Source organism: Octopus bimaculoides, chromosome 16 (genome assembly GCF_046866305.1).
Source record: "Octopus bimaculoides isolate indiv1 chromosome 16, ASM4686630v1, whole genome shotgun sequence".
Classification (NCBI taxonomy): Eukaryota; Metazoa; Mollusca; class Cephalopoda; order Octopoda; family Octopodidae; genus Octopus; species Octopus bimaculoides.
Window position 1 is genome coordinate 28,342,788 of NC_142943.1, and position 17,205 is coordinate 28,359,992.

The 17,205-nt window shown below is 35.6% G+C and overlaps 1 protein-coding gene across 4 annotated transcripts in view; it reads right to left on the minus strand.

Annotated features, from left to right (window-relative positions):
• The window catches only part of LOC106878394 (casein kinase II subunit alpha), a 68,184-nt gene that overhangs the window by 27,109 nt on the left and 23,870 nt on the right, over window positions 1-17,205 (minus strand). For all 4 annotated transcript variants that reach the window (XM_089364859.1, XM_089364857.1, XM_089364858.1 and 1 more), the window contains exons 2-3: window positions 3,572-3,683; window positions 511-612 (exon numbers count right to left, since the gene is read on the minus strand). In XM_089364859.1, coding sequence (XP_089220985.1) covers window positions 511-612; window positions 3,572-3,683 — 214 coding nt within the window. The remainder of the gene's footprint in view (window positions 1-510; window positions 613-3,571; window positions 3,684-17,205) is intronic.

Sequence of the window (17,205 nt, forward strand, 5' to 3'; positions counted from 1 at the left end):
TGATAATTTTCATGGACAACTTAAAGCAATTTGAGTCACATCTCTCAGTGTTTCTCTAATTGCATTCCATTTTGCATCCCATTTAGAGTGAAATATGAATCACCAACAAGGTTGTGCTGCCTCAGACCTCATTAAATCGTTTTTGGAACTATTCATGTCCAAGTTTTTAAATAACACTTTGAACCAATTCACACATTCAACTCTTCAACTGCTCGCCTATTATGAAGAGAATACATTTTGAAAATTGTGCAGCATATCCAAATAAGCTTCTCTTATATAGGAATTACCATCATATCACAACATAACACCTAAACAATAAAATATTTAATGCACGCCAACAAGCGATTCTATACTGAAGTTCAAGCTGTTAGGGTTTACAAATCAAATCGCCCTCAAGTCACACACAACGGCCTTAACTACAAAAAGCACACACTGGACAATGTTAGACCATAGGTCATTCAATCAGAGCTAACCTGAGATTAAACTTCAGCAAACATTAGATACACTTACCACTGGATCTTTAACAATAGTTAGAAGGGTTATAATATTGGTTCCTCCTTGTAAATTTTCTAAAATTTTAATTTCTCTCTTTATTTTCTTCTTTTTTACTGGCTGGAAAAAAGATGAAAATCAAAATATTTATCCAGACAATTTGTAATATGGAAGGAAGGAAGAAATAGTTATGTAACCATCCAACAAACTGTTCATGTTTTTCTCTTGTTCACAGCTAAAATCACACTAATCACCTGAAATACACAGCAGTTAAGCTTTCATACATTCCCTCTGGTCTCATCCTTGATGCTTTAGGTATTAACAAAAATATTTTAATGACTACCTTAACATTTCAACAAAGTAACATTTAGAAACATGTTCTAATAACAGCTGCAACATAAAACTATGGCAAAATTTTCAGTCAAGATCAATGCATTGTTTGGGATAATTAACAAAAAAAATTAGAAAATATACGGACTCATTTTCCAACTCTGACAAAACTGATATGAAATTGCATGCATAATTCCAAGGGGGGAAAAAGGGCATATTTTGTGGAGGGTTGAAAGCTTACTAGTAAATTATGTAAGAATGACATCTTAATTAGCAATACTTTTCTATGAATTCAAATATATTAGAGAGAAAGAGAGAGTGTGCGTATGTTACTAAGACAAATATTCATTAAAGATAAATAAGTTTCTGTGGTGTAATAATACAATTAACAGACAGAAAGTATAGATGTTCATTCTTTTTCACAGATAACCAAAAATTCTACCCAGGTACTTGACCCTAAGTTTATGGCTGTAAAGCAAATACCACAAACATCCCCACAATATAGGATCTAAACCAGTGGCTCTTAATCTTTTTAATATCTGGGCCAAATCCGGAGGGGGGGGGGGGGGAGAGAAAGAGGTCAATTGAAAAAGTTATTATAGCTATAGAAGGAAGCATGTCGAGAGCCACTGGAAGGATACTTGAGGCCCCAGGCGCGACAGTTGAAAACTGCTGGTCTAAATGCCAGTCACAGTTCCTTTCTTTAAAAGGGTTACAAAATAAATAAACAAAATTGAAGGAAGAGATCTATGGAAGCAGCAAACATCCTACAAAACACTCTGTAACCACTTAGCACCATATATGTCTGCAATACAGTAGTTTTTTTTTCCTTTCGTGCTTCTGTTCCGTTGTATTACATTCCTTTGACTGTTCTGTAAAGCTGTGTCCAACCAATTCTTTCACTTCATTTCACATTATTACCAACATCTGCTTCCATTCAGTAATCAGCTCACGGTCCACTCCAAACTCATCACAACATACCATCAGTTTCTCGTTACACATCAACAAATCACAATCTCTCTCTCGTCAATGGGAATAGCTCACTATCATTTTTCTTTTGTTTTTTCTTATTTCCTGGAGGGTGAGGGAGGAGCTTCACATTAATGGAAACAAACGCCAGCTGTTACAGCTACTTACACTGCAATATATGTTAGGAGGTCACTTACACAACCACAAAAGGTGTCTTTATGTTTATAGTGTAAATGAATCAAACTGTCAACAGAAATGTACAATGTGTGACAGCAGCTGAATAGTTAGGATGCCAGCAGACGGGTTAGCAGTTTTAGTAATTGGTTCAAACCAAGGTTTTAGGTTGTAATACTTTGTCACTCCAATACATCCCAAACAGGCATGACCAAATGGGTTACAAAGTTCACTTCATAACCCCAAAGTCCCAAGTTCAAACTTACTACATATAACTTTTGCTACATGTCTGCTGCATGCCACATGTTTTGGGACAACCCAATCCTTGTGAGAGAAACTGAGCAAGTAGAAACTGTGTTGAAGCCTACCAGACTGACTGAACCTGTAAATTCAAAAGTCTAATATTATCAGTGTCATGCTGATTTGATCCGATGATAATGCTAAGACTCCAATTATATGTGAAATATTCAACCACTTTAATTTGGCAAGTAAGTAGTTCCACTGATCACTCAGCAGGAGTATTAGTTGTCAGGGTTCACAAGAGATGCACATAACTCATGCAAACAAAAGTCATTAGTACTTGGAAATTTCATGACATTAAACTATTGTCATCCAAGCATTAACCAACAAAGTAAATGTCAGAATTTTTGGAATTGTTTAAGGATAGGTTGGTTTGCTTTTTTGAATATATTCTTTTACTTGTTTCAGTCATTTGACTGCAGTTATGCTGGAGCAGCGCCTTTAGTCAAACAAATCATCCCCAAGACATTCTTTGTAAGTCAAGTACTTATCCTACCGGTCTTTTTTGCCAGACCGTTAAGTAACGGGGATGTAAACTCATCAGTGTCAAGCAATGGTGAGGGGCGGGTGTCAAACACGGACACACAAGACGGGGTTCTTTCAGTTTCCATCTGCCAAACCCACCCAAGTCTTTGGTCGGCTGAAGACTATAGTAGAAGACACTTTCCCAAGGTGCCATGCAATGGGACTGAACCTGGAACCATGTGCTTGGGAAGCACTAGTGCACCTATATATAAAATTTTCACATTTGTGAAGGCAACTAGTGGGGAGGGGGAGATTATAAGAATAGGCTTCTAACATTTTGGACAAGGCCTCCAACTGGACATTAGCTAGGTTTAGGCAAGCTGGGTCAATAATAAGGAACTCAAGTGGTGCTGAAGGATAATTGTGAAGAATCCAACCATAAAATCTCAATTTCAGCAACAAAGAGTAACACATTCATTCAATAACATTTGTTCATCAAGACCTTTTAAAAAGCTAAAATACAGCCAAAAGTACCATTGATTTTATAGTAATTTTTAATGAACCAACTCAATGTTGTAGACTAACAGAAAGTAAAACTCCCCAAAGACAAGCCATATACAAAATTTGAAGGATATTACCAATACATTCATAGGCAATGGCATTTTTTTTTTCTTTTTCTTTTTTTTTTGTGTGTGTGGAAAGTGGCCAATGAAACCATCCAAATGATCAACATTGGTCTGAATCAGATTAGCAATTCATAAATAGTTTGGAAAGAATTTCAAAATAATTTCCACTTAATAGCATTCAAAGGGAAGAAGTTTCAAAAACAATAAAAACTTACTTTTAATACTTTTATAACACATTTTTCATTGTTTGTAATGTTAATTGCTTCAAAGACTTCACTGTATTTTCCTCTTCCTAATTTCCGTACAGTTTGGTAATCATCTTGTTGTCTGTTAATAAAAATAGAAATAAAAATAAGCAAAATAAAATTTTCACAAGATTAGAGATACCAATAATAAATTTAAAAAATACAATTTGGTAACAAATATTTTAAATAACATCACTTGAACTTGAAAAAGTATCAAATATCATATTTCTGGTTCAAAATTTTAAATATTTTCAAATTATAAACATTATAATTCACATATCTCTGTCCTGAAGTTAGTTATGATCTCAGTTTGTTGACCATTCAAAATAAGGTTTAATAGTCCAAAAATGTTAACAATTAGATCTATAAGGGTCTGTACAAACCCAAATCCTCACCATTAGCTTTCATGATATCCATAATTCTATAAAATAGCAAAAACCATTTCCACTTTCGAGCCAGAAACTACATCGGTTTTCAGCAGATCCTGTACAAAGCATAAATACACCTACTTCACTCCACCACATACTGGAGCACTACACATACATCTGAAACAACGCAACTTCCCACTCTCCAAATCTAACAACACTTTAGTCTGCATCCAAAACAAGGCCATTTGTATGACTGACAAACCTTTCCTGCAACACACTACATTTACGAATACCATAACTGCTTTCCAGCACCAATGCTACATGGGCTCCTGCTTTCGTCTGTACCACTCCAATAAAGAAAAGAACTCAACCAACACACTGCCTCTTACACTCATATAGGTATCGACCCATAAAAATTTCAACTCAAACCTTTAGCATTCAGATTACTCTGTCAAGTGTAATGCTTATTTCTTCACATCAATCTGAATCAGTCATGCATTATTATTGTGTAGCTTTGAAATTTCAATGACATGATTATTTTTAGAATTGTAGGGCGAGTGTGAGAGATCAGACTTAGCCAGTTTGAACATAAAACAGAATATTTTGGTCGGATATGGCCAGTTTAAATGCTGACTCGAATTAAATGGGATAACATTGAAACATGTTTTTATAAATGGAAATTTAATAGGTTTAGCATTTTATGTATTTCTTACAACAGGTGACAAGTTGGTCTTAACTGATTAAGAAGAATCTAATAAAGCCAATGATTGACTCCATTTCTGAAGCTGCAATTGTATAGTCCCAAAACACTCCTGACTTCGATGATTTGATGACATTCCACCTGTGACCATCCCATTCTTTTTCTGTGTATCTAAAAAACTATATTATCCAATCCATCTTTACCAACCTGGTAGAATGTGGTTTAAGGGAATTTGGCTGTTATTTCTAGCAGATTGAGCAATCATGTAGAGACTTCATCTAGAATCTGGAGTATTAAGCAGATCTATGTCAAGTAATAGTGCAGTACAATTACAATGATGACAATGCACCTGTTACCACCACCATCATCATCATCATCATCATCATCAAAACCACCAACCAGCATTTGTTCTGTGCTGGCATGGGTAGGGCATTTCTCACAGCATCTTGTCGTTCTTCAGTCTGATTCACTTAGCACTCAGTAACAGAGGCAGCTGGCCAACTTTGCTTTTGTGCATGCCTTTCTTTATAGAACAAGCTATTTCATGTAGAGAGACTAAGTCCCCAATCCTCTGTAGCGGTTCCTGTTCAGAATTACTGCACTCTTTAGATGAGTAACCCATGCTGTGGTTAGTGGAGTCCATCCTATATGACCACCCACTTTACAACCTGCACTTGATGCTTTCTTTTCTTTTAATCACACCATCAGCCTTAGAAAGGCTCTCCGCTTTCTTAGAGATTCTACCCTCCTAACAGAGCTGTCTGCACTACATATGGAACTCACATCTCCAGTTTTGGGAATGGTCTTATGGCTGGATATCCTTATTTAGAGATATCACCACCTTATGGGGGATATGGTCAAAGCTTGTGAGTGGCAAGGGATAAAAGGCTGTCTCCACTAACTGGGTGCAAGGTTTAATTCCCATGATGTGTAGCAAGCAGTACATATTACCTTGACTTTGTGCAGTTCTCAAGTAGTTAATTCCTGTTGTCAATTCAGTTACTGCTTCAGCCATCTTAAATTAAAGATGGATGTATTCATAGAGCATTGAAGGTATACAACACTTTAAGAGTTTAGAAAAGGCAACAACACAGAAGAAGCAATCCAAAATATTCAAGGTGTTTACAGAATGGATTGTTTAAACAAGAAAAGAGAAAGAAAAAAAAAACAGTTGAAGGTTTCAAAGGTATTTTTTCAGTTACACTTTAAGTCAGAACTTAACTGAAACAAAACTGCTATGGTTGAAGAGTTAACCCAAAAACCCAACTGAAGCTTGGAAAGGTACCAAAACTTGAGAAATGGGATCCCCATAATTTGACAGAAAACCACTGTGCAGCCATCAGTAAACATCTGCACTTCTCTACACTCAAGGGAAGGTATATCACCATTTTTAAACATACTAGTGACTAGTAAGAAAAAGTGAATTTTTTACAAGAATGTTAAGTGATGCAGACAATGGCTTAGTGAAGGTGAACTGGTTAAACCACAACCCAAAACAAACCTCCAACCAAAGTGTTGGTAATGCTTTGTGGGATTATAGCTGCTACCTATTAATGAAACAATTACAATTACAGCAGACATTTACTGTCAACATTTACAATGTTTTAACATGGTTTTGAAGTAATCGTAAAGGAGTGGTGTTCCATCATGATAATACACAACCCCTAACAGCAAAGATGATGAAGAGAGAAAAGCTCAGCTGATGTTGTATATATCAGGTCATCTCATAAGTAATGTCTAAATAGTGGCTAACATGACATGGCCTCTAATGTCATATTTTATTAGAATTCATCCATTAGCATAAATGCTGTCATTATCCAATGACCTTTCAATGTTGTATAAGCTTCTTTAATATCATTTGTGTAAAACATCTTCAGGTTTGGTGGAAAAGAATGTAGGGAGGGTAGTTTGCACTCATTGTTTGTTTTTGTTTGTTTGTTTTGTTTTTTAAAGAACTAGTCCAAGTTGATTCTGCACACTTTAGAACAGGTGTTAATCAGGTGGAGCAAAGTCAGATGGATAAGGAGGAGTATAGAGTTTTACCACCACTCCACCCAGGTTACCACTGTGGCTTCTTAGATTTTGCTATCATGGATCTTCTTGTTGATTGCCAGTGATTTACATGGGGAATTTGCAATCAAATTGGAACCTCTGCAACTGAACATACACCTTATTGCAATCTTCATGAGAAAACATAAGCCCCATACTCTCCTATAATTAAGTGTATAACACACTGATGATATTCACAGCTAAGCACCTACTTCATCACAACCTTGACAACAAAACCGATGCCACACTTGCAATTTGCATAAATACATCCTTTTGTATTCATCATTGAGATTTTATTATTACTATATGTCAAGACTCAGATGTTCTTTTTGCATACATTGCTGTTTTTTCTATGTAGGTCAGGGTCAGAAGTGACCAAGCAAATCTATGGCTCAGCTAGTCAACCAAAGGATCCGGTGCAACCTCCAGATCTGTTATTTTACCACATGAGAAGTTTCTGCGCAATTGAATTTACACTGAACACCATTTGACAAACAACATTGAAGTCATGACCATCTTTTGTGGTTTAATATATCCAAGACTATTTTAGTATATTCATCCATTTTCAAGTAAAATCTGAAGGATATTTGGTTGTAAATTATGACATATTGAGCAATTGCTATAGAGCTCTTTTATTGGATCATTTGTTTACAATTTGATTCATGTAGAGATTGTTACTAGCGAGCTAATTCTAGTGACTGGCTTTTTATTACACATCTACCACATTACAATTTTCATAACTGAACGTTAGAAACCAAACACTGTTGCAGGCCAGATCTGGTTCCACTCACTATGTGTTTGACAACTCTTATTCTAAATCATCTAAAATTCATGACTAATTCTCCAGCTGTTTTAACTTATTCACTGACATCTTAGAGTACTTGAAAGATAAAGAACTACAGCATTGAGTAATATTTAGACATACAATGGGCATTCCTTCAGCTGTACAATAAATTTCATATTCCGCCAGCAAGATCTGTCTTTTTATTACTATTATTTAGCCATAAGTGATGAGCAGAGACCCCATAGGGAAATGAAATTAAGAACATAGGGTGACAATCAAGACCAGGAACTGCAGATATACACCTATAAATGTGTGCATTTACATAAACACACACAACATTCATTCAGCCTCTATGTACCAAAACTATTCACAAGGTTTCTGGTTGGCCCAAGGTATCGCACAGTTGAACTAAGCATGAAAGCATGTGGTTGAGAGGCAAATTTCAGCTACAAACCCACGCCTACATACACTGAGAGTTGTCATAGGTTTGCCGGATTCTTTTAACTGCATATTCAAAAACAATTCATCAACACCATTTCAGTTTTCCATTCTCCCTTTATTTTACTTTCAGGTTGCCTCACTTGCTAGTAAACTAGGCCACACTCTAAATTATATTTCATTCTTGAAAAATAAGTTTCAAAATGGCAATGGTTTGACTGAAATTGTAAAACAGTTTTAATGATAAAGAAAACAACTACTGTCAGAATAAGTAAAAGAAATTAAGTCAAAGCCAATCTAATCACTGGACTTTCAATGACTTTGCAACACATACATATATACTAACATTATGGAAACGGTGGGAGGGGGAGAGAAACTATTTTAGTTAAAGATAAAATCCAATATTTACGAAGCTAGCTAGCTAGCTACACACACACACACATTTCAATATAAAATAGTGAAAATTGCTTTACAATCATAAAAAGCTTATCTCCCTTGATTTACAAAATGGATGCCGATATTGGAGTGTATGAGTGGGGTTTTTTTTTTGTTTTTTGTTTTTTCCCCTTTTTGCAACCACAGTTGTAATTACATGTCACATAATCTTTAGACATTGGCTAAGTTGTTCAGTGTGAGAATATCAGGTATAAAATTTAACTAGCATTGCAATTTGACTTCAATCACTACAAATGATTTGATAATGAACTTAAAATGTAACTAACTAATGAACCAAACAAAACAAACCTACTGCAAGGTTCTCAATGTATCAGAACGGTTTCTACAAAGTGATTCAGTCTATTAATTGACTGGTTAAATGCCTTCTGAAGTGAATCTTAATGTCCTGAAATACAGATGTGATATGTTCTTAGCTATTAGACCAACAAATGAATCACGCATGTGGCAATTAAGGATTAACAACACTTTCCAATTTTCTGAGATTTAAACACAATTGATGAACTGCAGAAATCAGTTTATATTCTTCTCTATGTTTAAAAAGTGCAATAAAATTAGCTGGAAATAAAAGGAAAACCAAGGAATTATAGAAAAGAGATTAAGTGACCAAATTAAGAGGATAGATAAGAAATTATTTGAAAATTCTTTTTAAAGAAACTACAGGAATCTCCTGTAAAATGGTTATAGAATATGAAGTTATATTGTTGAGAAAATTGTCCAAAGCTAAACAATGTTTGATCTATTGTATTGATGATGACTGACCATCAAAATGCCAAACCATAGAACACTGCTAACTACAGCAGCCAACTGATAGCAATTTTCTTTTCATTAAGCTTTGCAAGAAAATCAGTCAGGAGCAAGATTAATTAAGGATAGTAATTATTATTTGCTACCATTTAATCAAATAAAAATCTTATATGGCTTCATAAAGCATATACACACTGTTCAAAGGAGAAGCAACAATTAATTTACTTTGGATTCAGTTTCTAATTATCTTGCCAAAAATTTAACCGAGAATTCACTCTTTTTAATAAATCTTTCATACTTAAAAGGAATGTATTTCCTTTTAGAAAACCATTAAGATGGTCTGCAAAAAAAACTCAGACCATCAAAATATACAGGTCAGCAGAAGAACTAAATGTATTAACTATGTAATGTCTTACTTGAATATATTTTGCATAACACCATACTTGCAAATATTTAGCAGTGAAATACATAGTGCCAGATATTTTTATAATTATCTAAAAATGATTTATTGTAAAAAAAAGAAAAAAATTTTTTTTTTTTTTTTTTTTTAAATTGCCAGTCAATATTTTATAGCATAAAAATTAACCCTTCAGCATTTAAACTCGTCTTATCTGGCCAAACTATCCTGCTTTGTTTTGCCTTCAGAGCAGCCAGGTCTGGCCTTTCACAACTACCATACAATGTCATTGTATGATAAAGAATTCCATTACTAAAATTTCAAAGTTATGAGATAATGCAGGATCAACTCAAAACAATGTAAATAAACAAGCATTACTTTTGACAGAATAATCTAAATGTTAAAGGGTTAAATGCATTTTATAAGACTATGGAGTCTTTTATCGTGCATCCTATATATATGTATGTATGTATATATATATATATATATATATATATATATATATATATATATATATATATATATATATATATATATATATATATATAAGAATTTGATAATGCACTATTTAATGACAGCCTACAAGCCAGTGTGAATGGGTTGTAACTTAACATCCCAAAATAACCAAATCCTGTAAATTACACTAGTGTCCATAGCAATTAAGTGAATGGCCCATAACACCGAGCTATGAATTGGTACAGTAGGTTATACCAGTATTTTGTTAGTTTACAGCAAAGTGCTACCAAGAGAGGAATGGGTTCAACCTGATAAACTTACAACAAATGAAGAAGTCTTAAAACAGTGTCCTCTGAAAGGCTACTTTCATAGCTAAACCATATACACACGGTTACTTTATTGTCTCTGACAATATTGTGCTAATAAACAGCTTTAAGAAGTTTGTTTTGCACCCGTATTTCAGGTTCCATCCCACCTCATGGTACCTTTGCCAAATACCTTCTGCTTAGAACCTCAAACTGATCAATCTGTTGTAGATGAAACGGTACAGGAGCTGCTTTGTGTTTCCTCTCATTTTTGTGTCATTAACACTACTGCAGCTTGGCAGTTCAATATGCAAATGACCAGTTAAGTACTTAAAAATAAATATTGCTATCAGCAAAGGGATCCAATTATAGACTTCTGCTTGTCTAAACTATGATGGTTTGGAAAAAGCAGACATAAAAAAACAATGCAATGCACACACATACACTGTTTAACAATCCATGTTTAGTAAGAGCCATGTTTCTCTGTCCATCTGTCAACATGATTGTCAAGGATTCATGAAACAAGACATTTTGTAGAATTTAAAACACGTTCTATTATGACATCATTTCAATGCAAAGGTAACACATTTGATATTTTATCCCCTGCACTACAATCCATCTGAATATTTTTCACATAATCTTATCATTTGTACTATATTTTGTTTGAACATTCTGATATACTTCTATTACAACATCATAATTTGCCAATTTTCCTTATAAATAGAGATATGTTGATAATGAAATAAAAGCAGTGGTAAGAAGTTTGCTTCCCAACCACACAGTTTTGGGTTCAGACCCACTGCATGGCACCATGGACAAATGTCTTCTACAATAGCCCCAGACCATCCAAAGCCTTGTAAATGAACTTGGTAGACTAAAACCAAAAGTGGTATCATGTAACCAGTGTCCATTACATGAAAATATATTACATTCCTTGCAAACCAATGAAAGTTGGCAACAAGAAGGCCATCTGGCCACAGAAAATCTGCCTCAAGAAATTCCATTCAATCCATGTAAGCATAGAAAAGTGGATGTTAAAATAACTAAATTCTTCCTCAATTTATTCACTGAATTTACAAATGCAACACAAGAAAAAAAGAAAGTTTATTTTTCTTCACACACTACCGGAAAAGGGACATGAATATTTCATTTTCAAATACATCAATTGACTGTGTAGTAACGCATGCGCATGCGTAGAATAAAACAAGCAAGCGTTTCCCGCTCAATTCATTCTCTTTCTCGCTGGCCAGCGATTGAGCAAGGACGTGTGTTTAAAGCTGTCTCTACATCTTTCGGTCTTATACTCGACAGCTCGTTATTCTCACCTCTAAAGATGTATAACTAAAGATTTGTATGTTTTACCAAGTAAATAAATGTTGTTTAAGTTGTTTAGTCTGGAGTTCAGCGTTCCGTTTATTTCTTCAATTTTATAGTAGAAAGTCAGGTATACAATCTAAAGATGTATAACCCACTTTCTACTAAAGTGGTGACCCCCAACGAAGAAAAAACGCAGCATGAACTACGGATTACCAACTTATAACTAGTGAACCTCGACTAAAGAACAAATACAGCCATGGAGACTGACTCATTACCAACATCTCCAAACATAGTCAACACGACTCAACAAGCGCGGTTTTTATTCTCGTCTCTGTTAGAGTGGATTTTTTCCATTCATGAAAAACAGACAGGAATTGCAGCCTGCGACTTTCCAATTGTGTACTCAAAAAAAACTTGGTATAAAACTCTTGTGTACTGACTTTTTAACTGCTGTGATATCTCACACACATATAGACAGCCTGTTTTTTATTATGTTTTTATATGTTGCATTTCACACTTTCACATTACACATACATCTTCTATGCCACACAATAACTCTTGTTATTCATTTCGCACGGCCGTTCTTTCATCTTTGGTTAAGAAAATTTTTCTTCGAGGTTTTTGCTAATGGTCGTACAGAAAAAGTTGTCTGTCGATCGTTCTGTAAAAGCGTACCTTTTCAAACACTCATCACCAAACAGATTTTCGCCACCAGCGTCGTGCGCCAACCAAGATTACCACCGTGACAACAACAATTACTACTGTCAATTACAAGCTTTCCCCCCGACGTCGCCAAGTTTCAACTGAATCATTACCACCACACAGACAGAACACAGCTATAGCAGTTCCTGCGCCGACGTTTTCATCAATGTACTCTATCTCGGTGTTTTGGGATTTTTCGCAGTCTATACTACAGACACTTTCACTTGTTCTGTGTTTTTTCTCACACACACACTTGTGCACTCATACATTTTCTTTCCTTTCAGGGAAAACAAACTCTCAGACTTTTACATCGCGTGATTCCAGTTTCCTGGACAGTTGTCATCACAGTTGTTTTGTCATTGTCATTTCATTAATACGTTGCATGCATGTATTTCACAAGTGTACATTTCATTTCTTTGAATTTTCTTTGTGTGTGTTTGTACCACATCTTGTGGGTGGTTTTTCAGTGGCCATCCTGCCTCAGGCGTTCTAACAGATTTTATTTATCGTGCGTTTCCGCTCTGGCGAGGGAGCTCTGTAGTCACGCCTGCGCATGCGTAGAATAAAACAAGCAAGCGTTTCCCGCTCAATTCATTCTCTTTCTCGCTGGCCAGTGATTGAGCATGGACGTGTGTTGAAAAGCTGTCCCAACATCTTTCGGTCTTATACTCGACAGCTCGTTATTCTCACCTCTAAAGATGTATAACTAAAGATTTGTATGTTTTACCAAGTAAATAAATGTTGTTTAAGTTGTTTAGTCTGGAGTTCAGCGTTCCGTCTATTTCTTTAATTTTATAGTAGAAAGTCAGGTATACAATCTAAAGATGTATAACCCACTTTCTACTAAAGACTGTAAAGAAGTGGGTAGGGAGAAACCTGAAGAAAGGTAATGAAAACGATGGCAGATTTACTAAAAATCTTCAGTAAATACAACTCAATCTTTCTGTTCAGAAGATAAATACATTTCCATTTAAATATTTGATGTGAAAACAATAGCAAAATTAAAAAGTCCTGAAAATATTTCTTCCTGTGAATATTGACAATTCACTGAAACTTATTTACCACTTGATGTATAAAGGAAGTTTTTTCAGTCAAAAAATTTCAGTGAAATGTTACATTATTGTGGACAATATTGTGAAAAGAAATTCTTTAACTTTCATTGACAGGCACAAATATTACTAACATACACACTCACATATTCACAAATGTGTCTTTATGTTGCTACTCAAACTGCTAGAAATAGTCGCCAAATCTCCTTCAAATCAGTCAATGATGAAAACATGAAGTTGCCATCTAAAACAAATATAAACAAGAGAGTGCAAACCTCCACCAATGTCCTCTCAATGATTAGCCAGAGATGATTTTTAAAATAAGAATATCTGAAATAGACTCTTCTCTCACAAACGAGAATACTAATAACGAACCCTACCACTCTCAAAAATTAAGTAAAAAAGAAAAACGGAAATATAATCCAGAATCCTTGTCTGGTACTGGATCAATCCCAAAATCTAATCAGTTCGTGCCAGTTACAAGGCCAAACATCCTTGAAAGTTTCATCCGAATCCATCCAGTGGTTCTGGAGATATCTTGTCCATGGACAAACAAACATGACTGAAAACAATACCTCCGCCAAGGCAGAGGTAATAATGTATCGGGTAAATTATTAGTTCGCAGAATATACAAATAGAACATTTTAAAAATAACATTAAACAATAATAAAACCTCTGTGCTCTTGAGCAAAACACTTCATTTCACATTACTCTAGTGCTGTTGGGGGGAGGGGTCCAACAGGTCAAAGAATAGACCCAAAGTTTCCTCTGTGTTGCAAAAGGCAACTAAAAGAGGTTGGAGGTAGGGAATCACCAGCAAATGGTGGATGCACCTATATGACTACTACTTACAAAGCAGCTAACATCTACCACTCTGAGATTGAAAAGTAAGGTTTAACAATTTTCTAATTCTTTTAGAGACCCTTTGTATTTTAACTGAATATATTTAGATTTAAAAGGTAGCAATTTAAATGAACAAACAAAATTTCAAATTTTATCATCTATCTGCAGAGTGGTGGATACTGAACATATGTGTACTGTGTATTTTCAGGTCACAGTGAGGAAACAATGTAGAAGTAGGAATGTATCAAATGACAAACAGTAAATAAATAAGTAACAAAACGAAAGAGGAAGAAAAGCTGACATAATTTATCAGAGAGTGGGTCAGAGGTTAGCTTTATGTGTGCTTAAAGAAACATGAGAAATTAGAGCAATATTAACATACTGATAATGATATTAAAATTTTTAAAAAAAGAAATTAAAAAATGGAAATTCTTATAGAATTTGCAGTTTACTATTAATATTGCGATAAAAGGATTTCTGGAATAATAATTGCATAAATCTCTCATTTGTAGGTAAGTGATAATTTTGTAAATAGAAGCATTTTTAATTTTAAATTTTCCTATCGTTAAACTGTTCAATAGATCAATGAAAATGTTTAAAATGCTGTCATTTTTTGATAGCACAAATGTCTATGTGCTTATATACCACTGTGACATATCTCAGCAAGTGGCATGCACCATCATGTTTAAATTATTGGTTTCAGTCATGTGTAGTCTTTACTGAAGAAATTTAACCATAATGTCACCTGTCATTTTACACTAAAATGCCATTTTATATAATTAATAAAGCAATCATCAGTTTTCATGACATGGGTCCACTAAGGACTTTGTATGTAGCAGAAACACTCAGCACTAAGATCAACTATAACATTCTTTCAAATGCTTGAAGAGTTCCCTACAAGTAATCGACAATTTTTGCCTAAATGACAAATTATCAGGAGAGTCCTCTGTAAGCATAGAAGCCAGAGAAAGAATAGGTAGGAAAATTTTAGGAAGCTATTACTTTTGCTGGTAACAAAGGGATTCATTATCATCATTTAACATCCGTGTTCTATGTTAGCATGGGTGAGATGGCTACCACAAGTGCCAGCCAGGCCGAAGCCTGCATCAGACTTCTGTGACCGTTTTGGCAGGACTTTAACAGCTGGATGCCCTTCCTAACACCAACCACTCCTCAGAGTGGACCTAATGCTTTTTATGTGGCACAAGCACAGGCTATGAGGTCAGTTCTGGCAAGGTTTTTACAGCTAGATGCCCTTTTGAACACCAACCACTTTATAGTGTGGGCTGGGTGCTTTTAAGTGGCATCTGCACTGACAGAGTCACCAAGTACATGCAAGACAGAAACTTTAAGGGGGAAGGAAGCATTGGAGGAGGTGATGAAAAGGTTATAGTGAGACAGATATAGGTGTCTTGCTGAAGAGGAAGTACAAGGTTACCTGGCCAGAGAGAGAAAGATCAGGAATGAAAACAGAAATGCAAGAAAGAGATATAAATTGGTTTGTTGGGGTAGGGTGAGGGAAAAGTTTTGTTACGTGTGGGTGGAACACCCAGGTCGGGGGCTAGCAGATGGCAATAACAGAGTAGGACAAAGCATGTGGGTAGAATACACAGGTCAGGGGCAAGCAGAGAGCACTGGGTCAAGAAGACAAGATTGGGGAGGAGGTAACCATAGTACATGAAGCAGAAATGTAGGGAAAAGAAGGGATGCAGAGACATAATTTGGTTTGTTGTGATAGAGCGTGAGAGTTTTCTTTTTATTCGGTCCATGGTCATTTCCTCCATGAGGCCCAACATCCCGAGATCAGCCCTTACCACTTCATCCCATGTCTTCCTAGATCTCCCTCCATCGGTACCATCCACTTTCAGTGACAGGCACTTCTTTATTCATACACATCACATGTCCAAACCAACGTAGTCTTCTCTCTTGCATGCTACATTTGATTCCTCTTATGCCCAACTTTTCTCTCAATACATTTACACTTTGTCATGCATATGCACTGATGTTGCACATCCAACAGAGCATGCTACCTTCATTTCTCTCCAGTCTATGCATGTCTTCAGCATTCAGAGCCCATGTCATACTACCATGGAGTATAGCCGTTCACACACAAGCATCATACAGTCTACCTTTCATTCTGAGAGCCGCCTAAGCATTTGAGAGAATCTAAGTCCCGTGTGCTCTTAGTGCTTATTGTTCCTGCACATCTGCCACATACAAAGACTATCTGTTAATCTACCTGTGATTCCACTGCACCTCTTATGTGTCGATAGTTTACACTGGGTGCAGCAAATGGAATTTCTTCCAACTCCTTTCCTACATATGGAGCAGGGTCATTTACCTGATGGAAAGAAAGTTTTATCTTCTTTCTTACTAACAACCACTTTGGTCTTAGCTCTCAAATGAAAAGCAGATTGTATGATGATTGTGTATGAAGGGGAATGTTGCTTGCCAACAAAATATGGGCATTGAAAGTAGAAAATATGCAAATACTGGAAGGAGAAAAAAGAGGTAGTAATGTTCCATTGGGTGTGTAATGTTAGTGTGGCACAAATAAGCTGAGAGAAGAACCCAGTGTATGGGAAGTCAAATGTAATGTGCAAAAGCTTACGGGCAAGTGATGCATATGGAGGATCAGAGAAAGAAGTCCATTCAATCTAAGTGGAAAGAACCAGTCAGAACAGAAAACTAGGAGAGTTGAGGAAAGAAGTGGTGAAAGTTGATACCATGAGGCTGAACTTCAAAGATTTGCAATAAGTGCTAAGACACTCTGCTGAACAGGGCACATCCAACCTAAACAAGCACACAACAATAAATAAGTGTAAAATGATGAAGATATTGACTTCTATATAATACAAATACTTTACAACTTTAGTTCAAAAAGACTAACACACACACACACTTTTATATTTGCTTTCCTTATTGGCATAGATTTGATGGGCTGCCACTGTCTGAGTCAGTTCTCATTTGAGGTGAATGCTCTCCCAGATAGAAAA